At 39.5% G+C, this 24,812-nt stretch overlaps 2 protein-coding genes across 3 annotated transcripts in view; one reads left to right on the top strand and one right to left on the bottom strand.

The window, feature by feature from the left end:
- Positions 1–24,812, top strand: part of zgc:113227 (uncharacterized protein LOC541506 homolog) — an 88,793-nt gene that overhangs the window by 18,414 nt on the left and 45,567 nt on the right. The window lies entirely within an intron of this gene.
- LOC127448703 (uncharacterized) lies at positions 1,675–19,442 on the bottom strand. Its single transcript, XM_051711437.1, has 3 exons — positions 18,968–19,442; positions 9,716–10,117; positions 1,675–9,560 (listed from the first exon to the last, which is right to left on the bottom strand). Exons 1-3 carry the CDS (start codon positions 19,347–19,349, stop codon positions 9,274–9,276), a joined length of 1,071 nt encoding a protein of 356 aa, XP_051567397.1. The 5' UTR covers positions 19,350–19,442; the 3' UTR covers positions 1,675–9,273.

Raw genomic sequence — 24,812 nt, 5'->3', positions numbered from 1 at the left:
TATGTTACAGCCTTATTCCAAAATGGTTTAAATTCATTATTTTCCTCAAAATTCTACAAACAATACCCATAATGACAACGTGAAAGAAGTTTGTTTGAAATCTTTGCAAATTTATTAAATAAAAAAAGAAAAAAAAAAAAAAAATCACATGTACATAAGTATTCACAGCCTTTGCTCAATACTTTGTTGAAGCACCTTTGGCACCAATTACAGCCTCAAGTCTTTTTGAGTATGATGCTACAAGCTTGGCACACCTATTTTTGGGCAGTTTCTCCCATTCTTCTTTGCAGGACCTCTCAAGCTCCATCAGGTTGGATGGGGAGCGTCGGTGCACAGCCATTTTCAGATCTCTCCAGAGATGTTCAATCGGGTTCAAGTCTGGGCTCTGGCTGGGCCACTCAAGGACATTCACAGAGTTGTCCCGGAGCCACTCCTTCGTTATCTTGGCTGTGTGCTTAGGGTCATCTTCCAGCAGGACAGATGACCCTTCGCCCCAGTCTGAGGTCCAGAGCGCTCTGGAGCAGGTTTTCATCAAGGATGTCGCTGTACATTGCTGCATTCATCTTTTCCTCGATCCGGACTAGCCTCCCAGTTCCTGGTGCTGAAAAACATCCCCACAGCATGATGCTGCCACCACCATGCTTCACTGTAGGGATGGTATTGGCCAGGTGATGAGCGGCGCCTGGTTTCCTCCAGACATGACGCTTGCCATTCAGGCCAAAGTGTTCAATCTTTGTTTCATCAGACCAGAGAATTTTGTTTCTCATGGACTGGGAGTCCTTCAGGTGCCTTTTGGCAAACCCCAGGCGGGCTGTCATGTGCCTTTTACTGAGGAGTGGCTTCCGTCTGGCCACTCTACCATTCAGGCCTGATTGGTGGAGTGCTGCAGAGATGGTTGTTCTTCTGGAAGGTTCTCCTCTCTCCACAGAGAAACGCTGGAGCTCTGTCAGAGTGACCATCGGGTTCTTGGTCACCTCCCTGACTAAGGCCCTTCTCCCCCGATCGCTCAGTTTGGCCGGGCGGCCAGCTCTTAGGAAGAGTCCTGGTGGTTCCAAACTTCTTCCATTTACAGATGATGGAGGCTACTGTGCTCACTGGGACCTTCAATGCTGCAGAAATATTTCTGTACACTTCCCCAGATCTGTGCCTCGATACAATCCTGTCTCGGTGGTCTACAGGCAATTCCTTGGACTTCATGGCTTAGTTTGTGCTCTGACATGCACTGTTAACTGTGGGACATTATATAGACAGGTGTGTGCCTTTCCAAATCATGTCTAATCAACTGAATTTACCACAGGTGGACTCCAATCAAGTTGTAGAAACATCTCAAGGATGATCAGTGGAAACAGGATGCACCTGAGCTCAATTTTGAGTGTCATGGCAAAGGCTGTGAATACTTATGTACATGTGTTTTTTTTTTTTCATTTTTTATTTTTAATAAATTTGCAAAGATTTCAAACAAACTTCTTTCACATAGTCATTATGGGGTATTGTTTGAAGAATTTTGAGGAAAATAATGAATTTAATCCATTTTGGAATAAGGCTGTGACATAACAAAAAGTGGAAAAAGTGAAGCGCTGTGAATACTTTCCGGATGCACTGTATATATATCTATATATATATATATATATATAATATACACACATATATATATAATACACATATACATACATATACATTATATAAATCCATTTTATTGATTTTCCAGAAAAATGTAGCTATATCGTGATATACTGTACATTATCCTGATATAAAATTACTCATATCGTGATATAAGATTTTGGTCATATCACCTATCCCTAATTCGACATGTTTTTTTGCTGGTTATATGTACATGGATGTGTTACATTATTTGAGCAGAACATCATATTAACTGACTGCAAGAAAAGATTGGATTTTATCCAAAAGGAAACACAATGAAGTGGAAACCCAACTGTCCAACCTGCTCAACATTCCCCAAAGAATGCCACATTCTTTAGAGCTATGAATGCCTTAGATTAAGACTACATCCACAAATTAATCCGGATTAATCTGAAAACAGCATTTTTGTTGTAACGCTCTCCGTCCACATTGCCATTTTCAAAGGTTTCCAAAAGCTGCTTGTCCACACTGAAACGTCTAAAATACATGCAGAAAATAAAAAGAAAACGTAAGAAGCGTGGTCTGAAACACAATTGTCCTTGTGTTCCACTGCCAGACAAGTAAACTTCCCATCATCTTTGAAGGAATGCAATATGAAGGTTGTACAAAGTAACATTTATCTTTAACAATGCTGAGTGGATAGCAGACAGAACAACGCTGCTACAACATGACTGCATCGCACGACAACATATACATCAGCATTTTCGATATCCACGTTCCCTTCGATTCAGTTCACTCGACATTGCGAGAATCACTATGGGGAAATCCTTCCGACGACTTAGTTGAAGCCCTTGTACAATAACTCCAATCCTGAGATTGGCAATGGTGTTTGAACCCTTTAGGCACACAGTTGGCCTATATAAGAGGGTGTGCGAACACCGTTTCTTCAGAATTTTCTTCCTTCAAGACAGCGAAATCATCTGAGATGCAATTCTTCAGCGGAAGGAATGTTCTCTGCAGGATGACTCATCGCCTGTACCACTCAGCGGCTGCAGTGAGAAGACTCACCCCTCCTCTGCAGTGTTCCGGCTAAGATTCTCTCTGCCTCGCCATCGAAGACGCTTCTTGGTGAACGGGTTCTTCATTTCAGACGCTCGGCATTAAACAACGCAGTGTTTCAGCGAGACACCCCTGCTCCCCACAGCCTTCCGGCAGGAGATAGTGTATCCTTTTCATATAAACTTATTAATATGTTGATGTACAGTTGAAGTCAGAAGTTTAGATGCACCTAACCCAAATACATTTAAACTCTGTGTTTCACAATTCCTGACATTTAATCATAGAAAACATTCCCTGTCTTAGGTCAGTTAGGATCACTACTTTATTTTAAGAATGTGAAATGTCAGAATAATAGATCAGAATTTGGTAGTAATGCCTTTAAATTGTTTATCTTAGGTCAAACATTTTGGGTAGCCTTCCACAAGCTTCTCACAATAAGTTGCTGGAATTTTGGCCCATTCCTCCAGACGGAACAGGTGTAACTGAGTCAGGTTTGTAAGCCTCCATGCTTGCACATGCTTTTTCAGTTCCGTCCACAAATTTTCTATCAGATTGAGGTCAGGGCTTTGTGATAGCCACTCTAATACCTTGACTTTGTTGCCCTTTAGCCATTTTGCCACAACTTTGTAGGTATTCTTGGGGTCATTGTCCATTTGGAAGACCCATTTGTGACCAAGCTTTAACTTCCTGGCTGATGTATTGAGATGTCGCTTCAATATATCCACATAATTTTCCTTCCTCATAATGCCAAATATTTTGTGAAGTGCACCAGTACCTCCTGCAGCAAAGCACCCCCACAACATGATGCTGACACCCCTTTGCTTCACGGTTGGGATGGTGCTCTTCGGCTTGCAAGCCTCACCCATTTATCTCCAAACATAACGATGGTCATTATGGTTCACTTTTTGTTTCATTAGACCAGAGGAAATTTCTCCAAAAAGTAAGATCTTTGTACCCATGTGCACTTGCAAACTGTAGTCTGGCTTTTTTATGGCGGTTTTGGAGTAGTGGCTTCTTGCTTGCTGAGCAGCTTTTCAGGTTATGTCGATATAGGATTTGTTTTACTGTGGATATAGATACTTGTCTACCTGTTTCCTCCAGCATCTTCACAAGGTCCTTTGCTGTTGTTCTGGGATGGAGTTGCACTTTTCACACCAAACTACGTTCATCTCTAGGAGACAGAATGGTATGATGGCTGTGTGGTCCCATGGTGTTTATACTTCCATACTATTGTTTGTACAGATGAACGTGGTACCTTCAGGTGTTTGGAAACTGCCCCAAAGAATGAACCAGACTTGGAGGTCCACAGTTTTTTTCAGAGGTCTTGGCTGATGTCTTTTGATTTTCCCATGATGTCAAGCACTGAGGCACTGAATTTGTAGGTAGGCCTTAAAATACATCCACAGGTACACCTCCAATTCAGTATACCTCCTATCAGAAGCTAATTGGCTAATTGTCTAAAGGCTTGACATCATTTTCTGTAATATTCCAAGCTGCTTAAAAGCACAGTTAACTTATTGTATTTAAACTTCTGACCCACTGGAATTGTGATATAGTCAATTAAAAGTGAAACAATCTGTCTATAAACAATTGTTGGAAAAATTACTCATGTCATGCACAAAGTAGATGTCCTAAACGAGTTGCCAAAACTATAGTTTGCTAATCTGGGAGTGGTTAAAAAATGAGTTTTAATGACTTCAATTGTATCATATAAAGAGCCGCTTGCGTGCAACATGTCTTTTTCAAGTTTGTTCCACATGTGAGCGGCGCATCCCGCTATCAGATGAACATGAGAGCTGCGTTCGCTGCCTGGGCCACTGCCATGCCAAAGCAGCTCTCACAGAGATAGGCATTGCTGCAAGGGCATGAGTCTCCGGATGCTCCACAGAAGGATCGCTCTCGTTCTGAGGGACGATCCCGCCTCCTCTCACCCGCCTTCCCTGTGTTAGATCCCGAGGGTTCACACAGGGAGATACAGCGGGGCCATGAGGTTGAGTTGGATAAATTCGAGCAAGATCCCACGCCGGCGCAAGTCCCGCAATCTTCTGATGTAGCATCCGCACCAGTACAGTATACGCTGTATACTGATGAATGCCTCCCGCCCTCTCCCAGAGCGAGGTCGGGATAGTAGACAAATGTGTTCCTTTGTGTTTTTTCACATAACAATGTTATCACACAATAGATAAAGCACTGGTTGCATCTGCTTGCGCTGCACATACTCAACACGCTCACATTTACATGCTGTTCACTTCCCATCCTCGCCGGAGTTCGGTGGGAAATTGCATGTGTGTTATTTCTGTGTGATGAATTTCACATAATCTTCTCACACAATAGAGAAAGTGATTGTTGCGTCTGCTCGCGCTGCACCTAATTGAGATGCACACACATTTACATGCTGTTCACTTCCCCTCCTCACCGTAGTTCACTGGAAGATTGCATATGTGTTGTTTCTGTGTGATGAATTCATATAAACAGTCTTCTCACACAACAAAGAAAATGCTTGTTGCATCTGCTTGCGCTGCACAAGCTCGACACACACACACACACATTTACACGCTGTTCGCTTCCCCTCCCCGCTGGTGTTCACCAGGAGGCTTCACTTTTCAGTGTATTGTGTTCACATAAACGATGTTTTCATAAAAATCGGGAATGTGCTAGGTGCAAATATTTGAGATGCGCACATTTATACGCTGCTTATTCCCTGCCGTAGGTCGCTGGGATGATACACAAATGTGTTTCAGTGTGTTGTGTTCATATAATCAATGTTCTCACACAAAAGATGAAGCACTTGTTGCAAGAGATGCACATTCACATGCTGCTCATTCCCCACCAGAGTTCGCCGGGATGATGCTAAAATATGTTTCTGTGTGTGGTATTCACCTAGGAATGTTCCCACATAAGAGAAAGCGTTCGCTGTATGAGACGCCCACACATTCACACGCTGTTCATTACTCCGCCAGAGTTGGCCGGGATGTTACACAAAATGTTGTTTCCATGTGATGTGTTAAATAAAGAATGATTCTTACAAAAATGAGGAAAGCGCTCGTGATGCCTTCACGAGACACACAAACATTCTCATTTCTCTCCCCTCACCGCCGGAGTTTGTCACAACCGGGATATTACACAGAATGTTGCTTCTATGTGTTGTTTAAATAAAGGATGTTCTCAAAAAAAAAAAAAGCATTCATTGCACTGCATGAGGCGCACACTCTCGAAGAAGCCATTCATGCTTCTTTTACTCACACACTCTGTGCACATCCGCATCCTGGTGGCGAGCGGCAATCTATCTCTTCTAGCGAGTGAGCTGACACGGCTGTTATCTTCAGCCATCTATTGTCCTGGCTCGGGATGCGCCTATGTTGCGCGCAGAAACTCGCAATCTCTTCACAGAGAATGCAATATAGATTGTTCTGAACTGAGGCTCCCACAAGGGTTCTACAGCCGATGTCTTCCGTTCCGGAGTGAGACGGCGGCTTCAGCCCATTTTAGATCCAAGACGCTTGAATCACATGCTCGCAAGGCACCCATACAAAGCGGTATCCCAGAAACATCTTATATAGATGTATAATAGATCTAAAGGACGTATGCGTACTTTCATGTATGAGTTCAACCTCGTCTCAGGCTGTTTTGAGATTTGCATCGAGGGAACAGCTTATTAATTCAGAGTCCTTTCCTTGGCTCTTCACACTCTAAGTGTATCGATGCAGCGCTCGCTCCGTTGAAGCTGAGCAGCATGCGCATTTTTAACTACTTCTATGATGGGCTATTATTAACCTGATCAGAGGCTCTGTTGTGCGAGCACGGGAATTTACTACTCTGAGACCCAGGCTGTACAAATGGCAATTGACAAACTGGGCAAAAGCATCCACCATCGCCCTGTTAGTTATTTTATATGAGACCTCCCCACGGCATGCCTGGTGCCTGGGGCGCCTGTGCATTGGAGCACCTTGGACAGCTCCAACCTTTTAACAGCATCATGCTGGGTCAGGTCTTCTGGCAAAATGTGGTATCATGGATGCAATCAGTGCAGGCTGAGGCACACTGTGCACCGGGCACCCAACCTCCAGCACCTAGCACACGTCTTTTAGCCTTGAAGGCTTTGCATTCCGAGGTAGCGAATCGCCACATTCTGATTCGATCGAACAACATGACAGTAGTAGCTTACATAAATGTCATGCCCCGCTAAATGCCATTCTGCAAGCTACAGTACGGTCTGTGAGACGCCTCTATGCGCTAAGTGGCATGTGTTTACAAATTGTGATGAAGAAGTGGTGAAGACTCCATAGCTGAGTACTCTCGTTCCTCCAAGAGCAGCTGGATGCAGATCTCATCCCATCAATTCTTATGTAGCAACTATGTCAGCATACCACGGCCTGGAGGCTGGCTCCTCCATGGGCAGACATATTCTATTTTTCAGTTCCTCAAGGGAGCGAGGCGCCTAAACCCCCTCGCCCTGCTACAGTCCCAGCTTGGGATTTAATCCCGGTGCTGAATGCACTCATGAGCCCCCCATTCAAACCATTGGAATTTAATGTGTTGCGTGTAGTTTCTCCAAGACCGCACTCCTATTGGCTCTGGCCTCTGTTAAACGGGTGGGTTATATGCAGGCTCTGTCGCTCGACAGCTCATGCCTGGTATTGTTTATGGAGGACGCACAAAAGGCATGTCCGTCTCCAAGCAAAGGTTCTCTCACTGGATCATTGATGTGATCTCCCTCACTTATTAATCAAAGGGTGAGAGATGACCTATTGGTGTGAAAGCACATTCAACTTGAGGCAGGGCTTCTTCATGGACAAATGGTGTGTCCTTGCAGGACATAGGCTTTGCAGCAGGTTAGTCGTCACAAACACTACGTGGTGTCCATCTCTTCAAAGTCCTCTCTGTCTAGAGCACTTATTGTTCCAACACTCAGCAGGTGAGAACAGGCCCTTTATTATGGATGGAACCTGATATATGTATACTTTGGTATATAGGCTGTTGCTGAAATTACCCCCCTTAGAAGTCACGAGCACTTCCAATAGGAATACATTTCCTTTCCCAACCTTTGGTTGTGAAGGGGTTAAATTCTTATATAGTTCATATATATTCCCAGGCTGAGATTAACTTCCATCTGATTTTCACCATGTGGGGTTATTAATTAATTCATACACTTGAAGACATGTCTTTAATAAGTCACCATCCTGTAGGCCTGTGACTTACTATACTTTTTCAAGTGTTTATACCTCAGGGGGTATGACATCACATAGTGCATGATGGGACTCAATTCCCCATAGAGATTCTCGCAATGTCGAGTAAACTGAATCGAAAGGGAATGTTTCCAGTTGCACATGTAACCTCGATTCCCTGAGATGAAGGGAACAAGACATTTCGAAAGCTAGCCGCACTACTACTTCAGAGTTTTGAGGTTCGAGGAATGCGCTCTTGTCCCTCAATCAGAAAATTCTGAAGAAATGGTGTTCGTGCACCCACTTATATAGGCCAACAGCATGCCTAAAGTGGCAGGGCTCAAACACCATTGCCAATCGCAGGATTGCCATTATTGTACAAGGGCTTCAACTAAGCCGTCAGAAGGATTTCCCCATAGCAATTCTCGCAATGTCTCGTTCCCTTCATCACAGGGAACCGAGGTTACATGTGTAACCGGAGACGTTTTCCCAGTCCACACTACAACATGAATACAGCGTTTTCAAATTAATCCACTTGGAAGAGAGTTTTCAAAAATCTCAGTTTCGCTGGACAAAAATATCTGTGTGGATGAAAGGCCAAAACGTAGACAAAAAGATGTTTTCAAATTTATCTGGATTAATGTGGACGTAGTCTAAAGATGTCTGGTGAGATGTGTGCTACATCCATCAAGATGCAGAACAAGCTGTATGATGGACAAACGCAAAGAGACATGACAAGAGTGTGTTGATCTAAAAAAATAAAATAAAAATCTCTCTCTACTCAGTAATAAATGAAAAGATGGTTTTGATCAACTAAAAAATACAATGTTGGTTCGGATTTAGCAGAATGGTCACCAAAGGCATCTGGTTCTAATGGTTCTTTTATTGTGGTTGATGAGCCTTCATTGAATGCAGATGTTCTTTTTTTCCATGCGTAGGCTTTTAACTGGTCATGTCATGAAGATGGCATGCGTGAATAAGGTCTATGGGACAACTATATTGACAAGGACAGAGCTTGGGAACCCCATTTAATTTTACTTGAAATTTCCAAGATATTTAGGAGGGAAATACAGAAAACAACTACAAACTCTTCGCCATTCCTCCTACAAACAGCAAAAATTCAAGCCAGCAGCCAGGGTACTTTGTAGATGGGGACAGGTTTTGGGGAGGGCAACAGCCAAAAATGTGTCATGTCTGTGTTTGCTGCTTTAGTTTCATGTGGTAGTCATAGTAAGCTGGCCGTGATCTCTTTATGACAAGTGGTTGGAGGGGAGGGGCTTGGTGACATCAGCCAAAAAGTAATTCCATATCAGAACAAATTTATTACATTTTGATTAAAGATCATAATAATGTGCACCAATAAACTTTTCACAATGAAACCAGGAATGAGTACTTTTTTAAGTAGCAAAATTTGGATTTTGTAGGTAAAATTGTGCAAAAGAGAATAAAATGTGTAAAAGTCCTGTGTTCATTGCTTGTTTGCCTCTTGTCCCTCCATTACTGCAACCATGCGTCCCAATAGTCCTAGCATAGAATTTGTAGCTTCATCCATTTTCTTAAGAATGGCAGCATTAAGTTCTCTGGCATGCTCCATAAACCGTTCATCAGCATTCTGTAAGTATTCCAACAGCTCCTTATTTGAACCTTTCTTCCTTATTCTGATCTGTCGCGGACACCTTCTTGGTTGGGATTGAGATGAGCTGAAGGATGATTCAGCTTGCTCCAGCACATCATCGACTTCCACCAAACTGTCAACTATGCAAAACATAATAGCAGCAAATTACTTCCTTCACATATTTGTCCTTACACAGCATAACACTGTACACAAATAATGTTAGAAAAGTATGTAGGAAAGCTAAAAAAAGAAAAAAAAAGAAAAAAAAAAAAGTCAAGGAATAGTGAAAGCTTACCAAGATTAGATACAGGGGGCATCAGCAATTGAGCTTTGGTCTCCAGCATGGCCGTCGCTGAATTAAAGGCCTCAGTCAATTCTCTCGCTTGCAGGTGTTCAAGTACCTCCATAACGTCATAGTTGGCAGTTTTATCGCTCCGTTCACTGATGCATTTACGTAGGTCCTTCTTCTGGTCCCTGAACTCCTTCTTAAGTTTTTTAAGCTTGTTTATGACTTGTTCAGATGTACGACTGAAACCGGCGTTCGCCATTTCTTGGCATATCTCGTCGTACACTTTTTTCTTTCTTGTCAAGGTCTCTAATTTCTCCTGGATATCCGAAGATGACCATATCCCAAGCAGCACGCTGGTTTCCTCCAAAGACCACTGCTGTATGGTTTTGTTCTCAGGCGTTTTGCTGCCTACAAAGAAACATTGTTACAAACTTTGTACAATAGTTGCTGTTTCCTTTGATAAACACTTAACATTTCCTCTTGATGCTGCTTGGTTATCATTTTGATTCAGTCTGATTTGCCAATTAATCATTTAGACCGACTTTTGAACCAGCTTTCAACTAATTCACTTACTCATTAACTGACTATGTTTACAAGGACACCAGAAAGTGTTTTTTTGCGAGAATAGAGCGGCGTTCACTTTTACATACACTGTATAAGTGGTGTACTCTTTACTCCCGTATACATGTGGCTCGATCAGTAAGCAGCTTTCTACACAGCAACGTAATTGCCCTGCAACACTTGGGTAAATAACAAACATGACATCCAAGGAAGACTTCACTATTTTATTCTCCCTTGCCTTGCTTTATTTCCAGTTATTCCACAGTTGTTACTGTGTTTGTTTTCTTAACTTTCCAACGTGACCTGCAGCAGAATTGCGCTGCAATAGCGGGGTTTCACTATTACATAAAACTCTGTGATTCTCCCAACGTACGAGCGCATATATGTGAACGTGAGGGACAGTCGATATTTTATATTGGTGTGAATAAATGGGTATAGTTTATAGTGCATGTGATTTTCCCACTGTACTTCTAGAAATTTTGAATTCTTTCCACTGTGTTGACTTGTTGGGCTCCATCCTATGACGTTTATTTTCCGGTCTGTTCACGCACACTCAAAAACCTGTAAGAACGGCCCTTAAGTGTTTAGATGACCACATAAGCCACGTTCTCCTGGAGAAACCGAGGTGTGTTAAACCGCTTTCTCTGAATCCCTCATGGCATAAGGAAATCGGTGTTCTCATTTACATAACGTTTCAGCTGCTTTCTGCAAAAACCCTGGAATAAACAGTTTTCTTAAGTGCATGGAAATGTCATCACTGACTCAAAAGCAGGATTCACTGACAAAACCAACATTTCCATGTCTTTTAAAATTGTATTAATCCATGAATTTTCCAGGTCTGGAAAACATTTTTAAAATTGCCTGATATTTGCAGGTTTTCCATGACAGTGGGAACCCTGGCCAGGTTCACTATTTCCACATTCATGTAATAAATATTTTCACAGACTGTGATGCATTTCAGCTTTATTTAGCAGCATTAAACTAGCAAACTTTTTTATATTTGCACTTTTTAATTATTTAGTGTAAATGATTAACATTACACTTTGTGCCATATTACCCTGGAATTAAAAAACTACCACAGATGTGATTAGGTTTCTAAAACAGCTGCTTTAAGAACTGTGAACGAATCGTTATTTTGAACCGGTTCTTTTTAGTGAATGAGTTGAACCAGTTCACCAAATTGGACTGAACCGTTTGAAACAGTTCGCATCTCTAGTCAACACTGATCCACAAGTTACTCTATTTTAACCTGTCTCTCGGACGTGCCTGACACTCCGAATCAAAATGAGCTGATAACTGGGAGTAATATGATCCTAGAACTGGTGATATCTGCTTTTGCCAACTCTTCTTTCCAATGAACCGCTCCAACTAGTTCACAAATCGGACTGAACGCTCGGTTCGCAACAGTTCTCTAGTCAACAGTGCAATGAGTCACTCCTAACAGTTCCCAAATCAACAGTACACTGAACTGAGAATCGCCTCTTTTGGAGGTGTCCGACATACTGAGAACCAATGAGCTGCTAACATTGAGCATGCATGTGATTAAGGACTTGAATAAGGGGGCGAAACGTTTCAGTTGAGAGATGTAAACGAATTTTACTACTGAGTATTGTGCATGCAGATCATATCTGAAGTTGTGATGAGCTGGATCATGGTTTCTGTAAAAAAGGGTGAGTTGATTAAGACTAGTTTAATCACTTGATATGCTTTAGACATGTGTAGAACATCCACGTTTGTATATCAGTGTCAGTATTGGGTGTTTTAGGTGCAAAACTTTAATGTAGGATGTATTGTAAGATCACTGAATGAAACACTGATGACAATAAACACTCTTACTATTATAACTTAAACAAAATGTAATCAGCAATAATGCGCTTACATATGGCTTTACTGAATGTGTTTGTGCGTGTATTCCACGATGCCGGCGTATTAGCAATATATATAGTGACGTCATTACATGATAACGTAAATTAACTGGGGAATCATTTTTTAACCAAAAGAACCGGTTCACGGAAAAGAATAGAACTTCCCATCACTATATGAAACTCTAATGATGGCACACGAGAGCAGCACTGCAGCTCGTGCCTGACTGAGGAGAGGAAGAAAACACAGCTCACAGTCCAGACACACTCTAAACTTTCCAAATAGCTTCAGGTGATGTAGATTGCAAAGTATGAGGGAATTATACAAAAATACCAAATAAGTAAATACAGAAGCACTCTCGTTGTGGAATAACCTCGTGCGCGCGCTTGCTGCAGCTAGATTATAACGTGATGGCTCGCAACTTATTGAATCCAGGTGCGAACTGGGACTAAAAAGTGGCCCTGGTCTTTCTGGCCCAGAGCAGCCCACCAAACTCGGCCCGCAACACACCACACCGGCTCATTGATTTCATTTTCTGGCTCAATTTCAAATTTTCAAAAATTTCTATTAACTGCTAGTCATGACAATGGGCCCCACCAGTGCAAAAATTGTACATAACTTTAAAACATATAAAACCACTGTAAATGTGATGAGTGGATTTTTTTTTTTAGAGAAAGCACTAAAAATCAGCATTTTTTAGCCCAGACAAATAACATGTCTGAAAACTTTTTTCCAGTATACAGATGTTAGGTTAAAATGTACATGAAAGTACAAGGGAAAGTGTGTATTTTGGGTGCTGTGACAAGTCAGCATTTTTTCAAAGTTTTTAAAGATCTTAATCACCTTTCAACTTTTTTCTAGAAGTGCAAATAAATATGAGGTTGTGGAAACATTAAGTATAATAATAATATATACAGTATGTATATATAGCTATTAGGGGTGTAACGGTACATGTATTCGTCCCAAACCGTCACGGTACTCACGTCACGGTTCGGTGCATGCAGTCAGACGAGGAATACATCGGAGTCAGTCACAGGTGATCCACACTCCAATCCAGAAGGGGACGCGCGCGGTAATGCAACGCTGTTTGCTAACCGCCACAACAGGAAAAAGAGCAGAAGAAGAAGAGACCATCTATGTACCAACCCAAAACAAGAATGGCTTCTCCTAATGCACAAGTGTTATTTTTCATTATTCTATTTATTTTGTACTTTTATAACACAAGAGATGCTTTTTCAGTTTTGTAGCTGATTGTGACCAAATACCTTTTGTTTTTTATCAACCCTACGAAAAAATATGGCCTATGCGAGAGTGCATTCTGTTTACTGCTTAGTGCTTAATACACTAAAGGAGGCTGTCATTGTATATCTTGGCACAGCATTTGGACATTATTAGAAATAACATTTATATGGTAAAGTAAAATAAATAATTTACAAAATTATTCATAGATGTTATCCCGTAAATGCAGCCATTAGTAGATATATTCATACTGTTTGTGATAAATGTACTTTGTGTTTTTTGTGTTGATAAATGGACTTCTGTGTTTCCCATTACACCCCTAATAGTTATACAAGATCATAAAATTTGTTTAAAATAGTTAGATGAAGAATGTGTCACACAGCAGGACACTGGTGATAATGCTTAAGATTTCATGTCAATTACCCACATAACGGTGTAAATGTTTATTTACATAAGAAATCACTGAAAACAAAGTTGGCCAGAATATGTACATATATAAATAGAAACAAATATAAATATGTAAAAAAAATAAACATACCTCTTAAAGATTTTTTGCAGATGAATTGCTCATATTTTTACTCTATGTGAGTTTGTTGCATCTTTATATCTGCAGTGTATTAATGCCTTCCCCAGATTATTCTTGAGAAAAGCCCAATGCTATGACAAGTACTGTTTCTGCAATCCTTTAAACAAAGTAAGCCTCAAAGACTCAAATAGCAACAAAGACTTATTTTCTATTATTCAGCAAGCCGTACTTCAGCTCCCAGAAATGCTTTGCGGTATGAATAAATTATGCAAATGACTATGTGCTGCTCATAGCTTTACTCTTTGCCAATTTTATTTATGCTGCTGTTATTGTATTTGTTGTAACTTGCAGTTATTTGTCATTTTGTGATTATTCAGAGCTCATTTTATACTTAATGTTTTTTTAGAAGTCACCTTTATTGTGATTGGTATGTCAAATAATGAGATCCACCTGAGGTACGGAGTTAATATGTCCATACGGATGTGCACTCCGATGTGTCAGTATTTTAAAAATAAAACAATTGTATTGGCTTTACCTTGCAGAGATTGAATTTTCGCTTTGTTATGGTGTTCGCGCAGCATGTTGGAGCCCAGGGTGGCCACCTATATTGCCTGTAGGACAGGCTGGTATTTGCGCAGCAGCGGCCCGGCCCAAATTACACAGCGGCTCACCGGGAAAACGCCCGGTGCTCCCGATGGCCAGTCCACCTCTGATTGAATCATAATATAAGTGTCACTGTGCATTTCGTATCGTGAAGAAAATTGGCAATATGCAGCTTTATTAATAAGAGAGAGTTTGTTTTTTTGTGAGTTAAAGATGGATTGAAGTGAACAAAAAGTTGAGAAAGGGTAGTATTCACCCCATTTTCACTGCAACAAAATACGTTTTTGATTTTTTTTTTGTTTCGGCTTGTTTTCCAATATAAATATCTAAAACTCCTTTAAAACAATGTATATTTACTTTAGCAGCTATACTGCAGAAGAAAAAAATTTTATCTGAGAATGTTGAATATAATATAAAAAATACAAATATTTTAAAATATCTAAAAATCCTTTAAAAAAAAGATGTATTCACCTGAGCAGCAGCATAGAAGATATTTAGACTTGCTTTTAGAGAATAGATCTAGTATATAAGTATATTTTGTCTTTACTGCACTCGCAGATGCATAACCAAGTGAAAAAATACACTTATATACAAAATACACTTATATTTCTCTCTTAAAGCAAGTCTAAATATGTTGCTTCTCAAGTAACTGTATTTTTAAACAATTTTAAATGGAAAACAAGACAAAAACACTTGATGACAATAGGATTTTTTGCAGTTAATTTTTTAATGAAATAAACGTAAAAAGTATTTTCCTTTAATTCAGTGAATGTCATTTAGAGGTATTTTTAAAAGATTATTTTATCCGCTTTATTGTTAACAAGCACGTTTACTACAATCTTTTAAGTCGGGGCACAAGCTGAATAGTCGGTTAAGAGCTAATGATTAATCATTGCAATAACAGCCTGAATAGTAGAATAATCGTTCTAATAATCGTTAGATTAGTCGATTATTAAAATAATCGTTAGTTACAGCCCTAGTTATCATACAACACTAAAACTGCCTTCTATCATGACTTCACTTTAACATGACATGATTGCTAATCAGGCCATCATGCAGTGTGCCCAATAGTCTCCATCTGCAGAGCCACAGATCATTGTGTTGAGTGTATAAACAGCTGTAAACTCTCAAATGAACTCTTTCTCTGTTGCAGCTCGGAGATTTCAGCTCGCAAGTCACGGGAATCTTGATATAACGAACTCTTCACAAACTGGAAGAACTTTAAAGATCTTTCAAAATAAAAGTCCCGCTGAAATGAGAGCTCTATTCAACTGATTGCGTGAAATTGAAGACATTACGTCAGAAAAAAACTATTACTACTGTATAAAAGTGTAATATTCAAAGCAGTCGCAATAATACTCAAAGTAATAATAATATAATATTAAATGGTTATATTATTAGCATTATTATCTACTGTACGGTTCACCACCCATGGTTCAGGAAGCATTGGCACCGTGGTCGGTTCACCTCACGTTTAATGACGCATCTGGAGCACAAGTTTTGGTCAAAAAAACAAAGCGTCAAACAGACAGGCACAATTACAACCTCCGCTAATGCACCTGAATGGATACGCTCCACCTGTGTTTTACATGGGTCAACTTGATGACATCACAGTTCGGCAAGCGTTGCGTGTAGTTGAAAATGGCAAGTGGCCCCCTGCGTTTCTCCTTTCCGGGAACTTTTTCTTTTTACAGTTAATTACAGCAGCGATGGTCAAAAGACATTTACAAAACAGGCACTGTTTGCAGACATCGCTCGATACGAGTGCTGTATACTGGTAATATATGTCAATAATGCGCGTGAGGGTTTATTTAAAACATGCACTCAAGTTTCCTTACACGGCTGTAATCTATCACGAGCGTCAATAATGCGCTTTGATTAATGACATTAAGATGCCGTTATAGTAATACATTGATACATGATTAATCATTTACGCCGACACACCCAGGGAGAGAGACGCAGGTGAGCTGAAACTGCACACAAACCCTTCCATTTTTAAGTAGACACTCCATGCTAATTCAGACATACATGAAACAATAACTAAAGCGCTTGGGGTGTTCATGTGGGATTTCCATGTATGATTAAAATACTCAAGCAGCATTATCACAACATCCCTTCTCATATGCATTCTAAAAGCAAGATTAATCCTTTTATAGTGATGTACAGCTTCCGAATATTTAATATGTTGAGATGAGTTTGAAGTGCACTTTGTTGATGCATGTTCCATATTAGTGCCTGTATTAAGTTAAAATGTTGATTTAGTAATTAGAGAAAATGTTTGTTTTTTTGTTAAGGACCCTGACAAAAATTAACCATGGTTTTACTATAGTAATATTGTAGTAACAATGACTGCTGTCACCATAGTTTTCTGAGCAGAAATCATGGTTTTGATACAATTAACCATGGTTTTATAACAGTAATACTGTAGTTTCTATACAGTAACCGTGATTTTACTGTATATTGTAACCATGACAGTAACCATGTTTATATTGTGGTTACTATGATTTTACTACAAATGCCATGGTTAAACTATGGTTACTGTTGTAAAACAGTGATTGTTATTTAAGGGCAAACCTGTTGAAGTGTTTACCAAATAGATTATTCTTTGGATTTGACAGTAATATTATTTTTTTTTTTTTTTTAACAAAGCAAATACTGAACCATACTGAAACAGTGACCCTTAAACCGTGATACAAACCGAACCGTTACACCCCTATTATTATCTGTAAGCAATATCACATAAGCAAGTGTACTGAATATCAGCATGTTGTGATTCAGCCATGGCAGCCTTTTGCCTCAGGTAATCAGATTGTTTTCATTAATACTGTAAAGCTCTGTTGTGCATCTTTTTTTTTTTTTTTTACCAAAAATAATATATATATATATATATAATACACACACACACACACATACACTGGCGGCCAAAAGTTTGGAATAATGTACAGATTTTGCTGTTTCATAAGGAAATTGGTACTTTAATTAACCAAAGTGGCATTCAACTGATCACAAAGTATAGTCAAGCGCATAATATACTGGATGCGCCAAGGCACAGTCACGTGCAGACACCGAGCGCACTCACATAGCACTGTCCTTGCTCTTTTCCAAGTGTCTTAGCAGCAGCTATTACCAATTTGTAGAAAATAGAAGGGGAAAAAAACCCACTTAATGAAGTTCGTAGCGGGATTGCACATCTTGTGCAACATTTTAAGTATCCCCGCACATTCCGTGTTCACAGTGCGCAAAATCCACAAATTTTTCATTTTTACATGTTGGTGAAAAGCAGTAATCCACACATTGGAACACAAAAAATCAACAGTTTCATTCTATAGGACTGAAAATCCATGTCTCTCCGTGCATATGTCTCATCATCATATCTCTCTGTGCAGTGTAGACTGTTTAATGTGCATGCGCTCACAATAAGGTACAGTGTGCTAGTTTTATTCCCACTGTAAAAAAAACAAATTTTCTCTCATTAATTTGCCTTTGCCTTTTAATCCGCTCACTGGATGTTTTTTGTTTTTGGCACCATTCTGAGTAAATTCTAGAGACTATTGTGTGTGAAAATCCCAGGAGATCAGCAGTTACAGAAATAATCAAACCAGCCCGTCTGGCACCAACAATCATCCATGCGATTATCTAATCAGCCAATCATGTGGCAGTAGTGCATAAAATCATGCAGATACGGGTCAGGAGCATCAGTTAATGTTCACATCAACCAAAAATGTGATCTCAGTGATTTGGACCGTGGCATGATTGTTGGTGCCAGACGGGCTGGTTTGAATATTTCTGTAACTATTGATCTCCTGGGATTTTCACACACAACAGTCTCTAGAATTTACTTCGAATGGTGCCAAAAACAAAAAACATCCAGTGAGCGGCAGTTCTGTGGACGGAAATGCCTTGTTGATGAGAGAGGCCAACAGAGAATGGCCTAACAAAGTCTACGGTAACTCAGATAACCGCTCTGTACAATTGTGATAAGAAGAATAGCGACGACAAAATCCTCTCCAAAACAACGACTTAACTTTACAGCTCAAATAATATACGAGTTTTAACAAAAGGATTCATGTAAGTGCTTTAATAAAATTACAAGCTTCATATTTCTGCTTTTAAACCCTCCAAAATATGGCCCCCCATTCACCTCCATTGTAAGTGCCTCATTATAACCTCGATTTTTGCTTTCTTTAAAGAAATGGAGGGACAAGTCGAAATTAATTTTGTGGTAACCAACATTATGCCGCTGCAGTTCTAATATTCATTTAACTGTGCAGCCCTTGTAGCTAGCCAAAATATCCGTACAACACTTAATGTATACAAATAACGTGTGTGTGTATATATATATATATATATATATATATATATATATATATATATATATATATATATATATATGTGTGTGTGTGTGTGTGTGTGTGTGTATAAGAAGGCCTACAACAAAGTTAGAAAATAGTGAGTAACATACATACCGAGCTCAGTTGCCGAGGAATCGGGCGATTCCGCGTTTGTCTCCATGGCCGTCTCTGAATTCAACGCCTCGGTCACTTTACTCGCTGGTCGCTGTGCCAGAACTGACTCTAATATAACGTCGTAGTTCACGGCTTTCTTTCTCTTATTTATTTTCGTCTTCTTGTCTCTGTAGTCCTTCCTAAGCTTTTTTAGTTTGTTTACGATTTGCTCGTTCGAACGAATGAAGCCAGCGTCCAACATCTCTTGGCTTATTTCGTCGTACACCCTTTTCCTCCTTTTCGTGCGCTTGAGTTTCTCCTGGATCTCCGTGGAAGACCATATCGTGAGCAGAACTCTGGTTTCATCCGTAGACCACTGCTGTGGGCTTTTGCTTTCGGACATGTTGTTGTTTACACTTAATAGGCACTCCCAACTGCAGACTTCAGAGCAATAGCTAGCCAGATCCTTGTTTTCTTCTTCTTCTGTTTATTGGCAGATCGCACTTATAGGGTGCATTACTGCCACCTGCTGAAACGATCTCTTATTTTGTTTATATCTTATATTCTACTTATTAGACCCGTGTTTTCCAGGAACCTTAATATTGTAGTAATTGTATTCAATCCTATTTCTGGATTTAATATATTCTTCAGTGTTAATCCTTGTTCTCCTATCCTCCTCATTTCCTCCAATAACATTTCTCTTTCTTCTTCATAATTCCTACAGTGAATAATCACATGTTCTACTGTTTCATTCTGTCCATACCATTCACACAGCCCTGTTGGATGTTTGGATATTAACTGCAATGTTTTATTTAGACCTGTATGCCCCAGCCTTAGTCTTGATATTATATTCTCTTCCCTCCTATTTCTTCCACTGTTTCTTCCCTTCCCAACTTTTGCTTGTATGCCATATTAATGTCTTCCTTTAATTTCATTATTCCAATACTTTTGCCGTTCCTGTAGCATCTTTTGTTTTATTATTGATTTGATTTCTGACCTACAATGTGATATTTCAATTTCTGCCACCTCTTCTTCCATAGCTTGATTTGCTAATCTATCCGCTTCCTCATTTCCTTTAACTCTCACATGAGCTGGTACCCACATGAACTGTAACTCTATTCCACTTTGTTGTAAGATGTATAAGTTTTGAAGAATTGCCTTGTTTCTGAATGTTGTATGTCAAGACTCGCTAATGTCGAGCGTGAGTCTGAGCATATAATCACATGCTGTATTTTTGAATCTTTTATCCATTGTACTGCTAACAGAATAGCCATCAGTTCTCCTGTATATACCGATACCTGGTCAGTTATTCTTTTCTTCTTTGAGATCTTTAATTTTGGAATAGTAACTGCAACTCCTACTTGTCCTCCATTTGGATTTTTTAAAAGCATTTGTGATTATATGAATATTATTTCCATATTTTAGCCAAATATACTCTTTTACTTCCTGTTCATCTTTACCCTCTTTTTGTCTGGCCTCCAATAATGTTTGATCCACCGCTGGTTGCGGAAGAATCCACAAAGGAATTGGTGGAAACTTGTATGTATTTAGACCCATTTCATTTATCATTCCTTCAATTATCTGCCCAAAACTATTATGCTTATTCATCCCCTTTTCCAACATGTCTCTAATATCTCCACCGTTGGATGTGACGCATCCTGACTTTTATGGTTTGTCCAGTACACTGCCATCAGTTGCTGTCTTCTAATATAAAGAGACATTTCACCTACTTCTACCTGTAGTTATGAAATTGGTGTTGATGCATATGCTCCGCAACAAGTTCTTAATGCCTGTGCTTGAATCCTGTCCAGTTTAATTGAATGTTATTTTGCTGCTGTCCCATATGCCAAGCTTCCATAATCTAATACAGATCTTATCATTGTTATATATATATATATATATATATATATTAGTTTTTAAAGCCATTCTGTCTGCTCCCCACCCCTGTCCTGACATACATTTCATTACATTCAATACTTTCTTACATTTTCCTACCATCTTTTCTATATGTCCTTTCCATGTCATTCTGCTATCCAACCATACTCAAAGGAATCTTATTAAAGAAACCCATACTAATTCTTTATTATATAATCTCAACTTCAAATCATTGTCTACTTTTTTATTATAGAATATGACTGACTGTGATTTTTCCACCGAGAATTTAAATCCCCACTTATACGACCATTCTACAACTTCATTTAATGCCTTTTGCATTTTCTGCACATTGTATTTATTATTTCTTCCTCTGTACCACAGTGCTCCATCATCTGCAAACAGCGATCTTCCAGTGATCTTGACTACTTTTCCGAAGACATCATTAATCATTATTATAAATAGCACTGGACTTATTACACTTCCATGAGGGGTGCCATTTTCTACAACACCACTAGATGATATGGAATCTCCAACTCTAACTTTTATCATTCTCTGTTTAAGAAAATCACTAATCCAGTTAAACATCCTGCCACCTATCCCCAGTTGCTGCAGTTTCACCAGCAGACCCTCTCTCCATAGCATATCATATGCTTTTTCTATGTCAAAGAATACTGCTACTACTGACTCTTTATTTGTTAAGGCTTTCTTGATATCTGCCTCTAGACACATGACGGGATCCATTGTTCGTCTTCCAATCCTAAACCCACACTGGTCAGGTGAAAATGTCCCCTCTTTTTCTAGATAGTACATTAATCTATCCGTTATCATCGTCTCCATTAATTTACCCATATGTGATGTGAGAGCTATTGGTCTGTAATTTAGCGGTATACCTGGGTCTTTCCCTGGCTTCCTTATTGGCAGCACCACTGCTTCTTTCCAATTTTGGGGTAACGTTCCCATCTTCCAGACTTTATTGTAGAATGCTAAAATCACCTTCAATGCATTATCACTTAAATGTTTGAGCATATTGTAACTTATCTCATCCTGACCTGGGGTTGACATTTTCATTCTTCCAAGGCTCATTTTAACTCCTGCATTTCAAATGGAACATCCAGTAGACTGTCCCTAGCTTCTCTCTTATCCATGAATTGAGGAAATTCTCTCATTGTATCTTCCCTTTTTCTTCTACTCTCTTCTGTCAAATTCTCTGAACTATTCACTTTTATGAAAGATTTACAAAACATCTCCACTTTATCAGTATTGCTTATTGCTCTTATTTCACCATCATTCAAAACCAGATTTCAAATTCTTTCCACATTCCATTCATCTTTTTGATCATTCTCCATACTTCTTCTATTGGTGTACTTTTCCCAACTCTACTACAGAAACCTCTCCAATAGTTTCTTACTGTTTTCTTAACTTTTGCTTGAGCTTGTTTGTACTCCATCAGATCTTGGAAGTTATGAGTTCTCCCAACTTTCCTAAATGCTTTCCTTTTCTTTTTTATAGCTTTATCACACCATTCCACCAAGGTACCATTTTCATTTTCCTTCTTCCTTTACTCTTGGGGATATTATTTTCTGCAGCATTTTTGATGACCCCTATAATTTTCTTACTAATACTTTCTATATTATCACCATTTATTACATCACTCATAATAAATCCTTCTTCAGTCATTTTTTAAAAATTCTGTCCAATTAGCTTTCTCATTTTCTTATCCTGTCTCCACTTATTTTTTCCGCACAATTCCCAGCAATTTCTATCATTATAGGAAAGTGGTCGCTTCCTATAGTACATTTCCTTAGTACCCTCCAAGGTGCTATGGGCATTAAAGTCCCCACACCAGATTATCCTCTCCCCGCTTTGACATTCTATGTGCTTCAGGTCATCTAAAATCAGATTTTTACAAGGATTATAAAAGTTTATAATAACAACACTCTTGTCATCTACCCACACCTCAATCACCACATATTCCATTTTACTTCCCTTCCCCACCATTCTATATTGTATTCTTGATTTGACCCTTGTTTCTTCTACTTCTTTCCATTTTATGGTGGATTACAAACCAGCATAAAAATGTGTATACCCCCACCTACTATATCGGAGACCCTTGTTTTGAAAACGCTTCCTGGTTTCAACTTCTACTTTTTCAGTCGTCTTCCGGAAGTATATAAAAAACAAAATCACAACCCGCTCCGAAGTGAATCACAAAATTTGATTGGAAGCAAAAAATTATTTGAAAATCTGATTTTCAGAAGAATATCTCAGCTCTGTTGGTCCACACAATGCAAAGGAATGGTGACCAGAACTTTGAAGCTCCAAAAACATATAAAGGCAGCAATAAAAAATATTGGTTTATTCCATGTCTTCTGAAGCGATCTAATCTGTTTTGGGCGAGAACAGACCAAAATATATATCCTTTTTCACTGTACATCTTGCAATTGCAGTCTCTAGGCACGATCATGATTTCAAGCTCTATTGCACTTCCTAGTGATGATGCGCTAGGAATTGTAATCAAGAACACTGCTGTTAAAATAATTTTTGACAGTCAGACAAAAAGACAAAGCTAAAATCTGTGTACTCACCATCTTTAATGAGGGCATGGACTACAATGTGTGTTACTGCATGATCAGTGTGACACTTTATTATAATAAAGCACAAAAAAGTCAAGTAACATAATGAAAGTGCGAAAAGGTGGCACGTCGTTTCTGACAATTACTTGCATTTAATCTAAGTGCAAATATTAGCCTACATTTAGAGCAGAATTGTCAGTTATTTTAGAGGAGTACCTGCATTAGAGCTTCAGAGATGGGTGTGCTTCTCATCTGTGACTTAACTGTTATAGGCTATCAGGCACACTGAAGAAGTTTCGTGAACCTTTTTATTTTATTTAAAAGCTGCACATACCGGTAAAGTTTAAAATCTTGTTTTAGCACAGCGGTTGATTGACAGGTAGCTACTTTCACCCAAGAATTCATTGGTTTCACCAGGCTTGGGGAGTCAAAAATATCTTTAAGCCTATCCACTGTCATGTCTATGCCATTATAATGGATGCTACACCCCTGAATGTAGTACTTATAAAATTAAAACAAGTATGATGGATAAAAACAGACCATGACGGAATTTTACAACTCAGTCCGTCAGAGTGCCGGATAAAGATTTTAGGTGTGTTCGACTTCATGCAGTGCTGCTCAGACGGATCGGTGCTGGACTTGAAGCAGTGCATGTCGGTTAGAATAAAGATTTTTCACACTCCGGGTTTTGGAACGCAGAAGTAAATGTTTGCAGGGTAAACTTCGACAGCGGTGAATGGGAGTGAATGGGAGATCACAGCAAATATTATTTTCACTTAAACATTTGCTCCAAGACCCAAAGAAAAAAATCCACTATTATGTTTGAATGACTTTCCAGAAGAGGAAAAAAATAGAGAGTGGTGGGTTAAGACAGTCAGATGGGAGAAGATGCCAAATTTATTCTGCCAAATCAAAGGACTTAATGACTACAGACCCATCACTCTGACGTCTGTGGTCATGAAGTCATTTGAGAGACTGGTGTTGGCCCACCTGAAGGACACCACTGAACCCTTTCTGGATCCCTTGCAGTTGGCCTATTGAGCAAACAAACAGGTCTATAGATGATGCAGTCAGTATGGGACTGCATTACATACTTCAACTAGACAGACCAGGGACTTATGCAAGGATACTATTTGTTGACTTCAGTTCGGCTTTTAACACCATCAACCCCGCTCTCCAATGGACTAAATTAACCCAGCTCTCTGTTCATGCTTCTGTCTATCTCCAGCTTTCTAACAGACAGGCAGCAGCTAGTGAAAAGGGGAAATTCACCACCAGCACATGTACAATCAGCACTGGTGCCCCCCAGGGTTGTGTACTCTCCCCACTACTCTTCTCCCTGTACACAAATTACTGCACCGCCAAGGACCCCTCTGCTAAGCTCCTGAAGTTTGCAGATGACACTACAGTCATCGGCC

This window comes from Myxocyprinus asiaticus, chromosome 12 (assembly GCF_019703515.2).
Source record: "Myxocyprinus asiaticus isolate MX2 ecotype Aquarium Trade chromosome 12, UBuf_Myxa_2, whole genome shotgun sequence".
NCBI classification, from domain to species: domain Eukaryota; kingdom Metazoa; phylum Chordata; class Actinopteri; order Cypriniformes; family Catostomidae; genus Myxocyprinus; species Myxocyprinus asiaticus.
This window is presented reverse-complemented; position numbering and strand designations above follow the sequence as displayed.

What these genes read in the sequence shown, in the direction of transcription:
- LOC127448703 (XM_051711437.1), bottom strand. Translation starts at nt 19,349, where the DNA reads ATGTCCGAAAGCAAAAGCCCACAGCAGTGGTCTACGGATGAAACCAGA. An exon ending in TTCCTCGGCAACTGAGCTCG is followed by an intron (nt 10,118 to 18,967) that starts GTATGTATGTTA and finishes GTTTCTTTGTAG; the next exon opens with GCAGCAAAACGCCTGAGAAC. An exon ending in GCCCCCTGTATCTAATCTTG is followed by an intron (nt 9,561 to 9,715) that starts GTAAGCTTTCAC and finishes TGTTTTGCATAG; the next exon opens with TTGACAGTTTGGTGGAAGTC.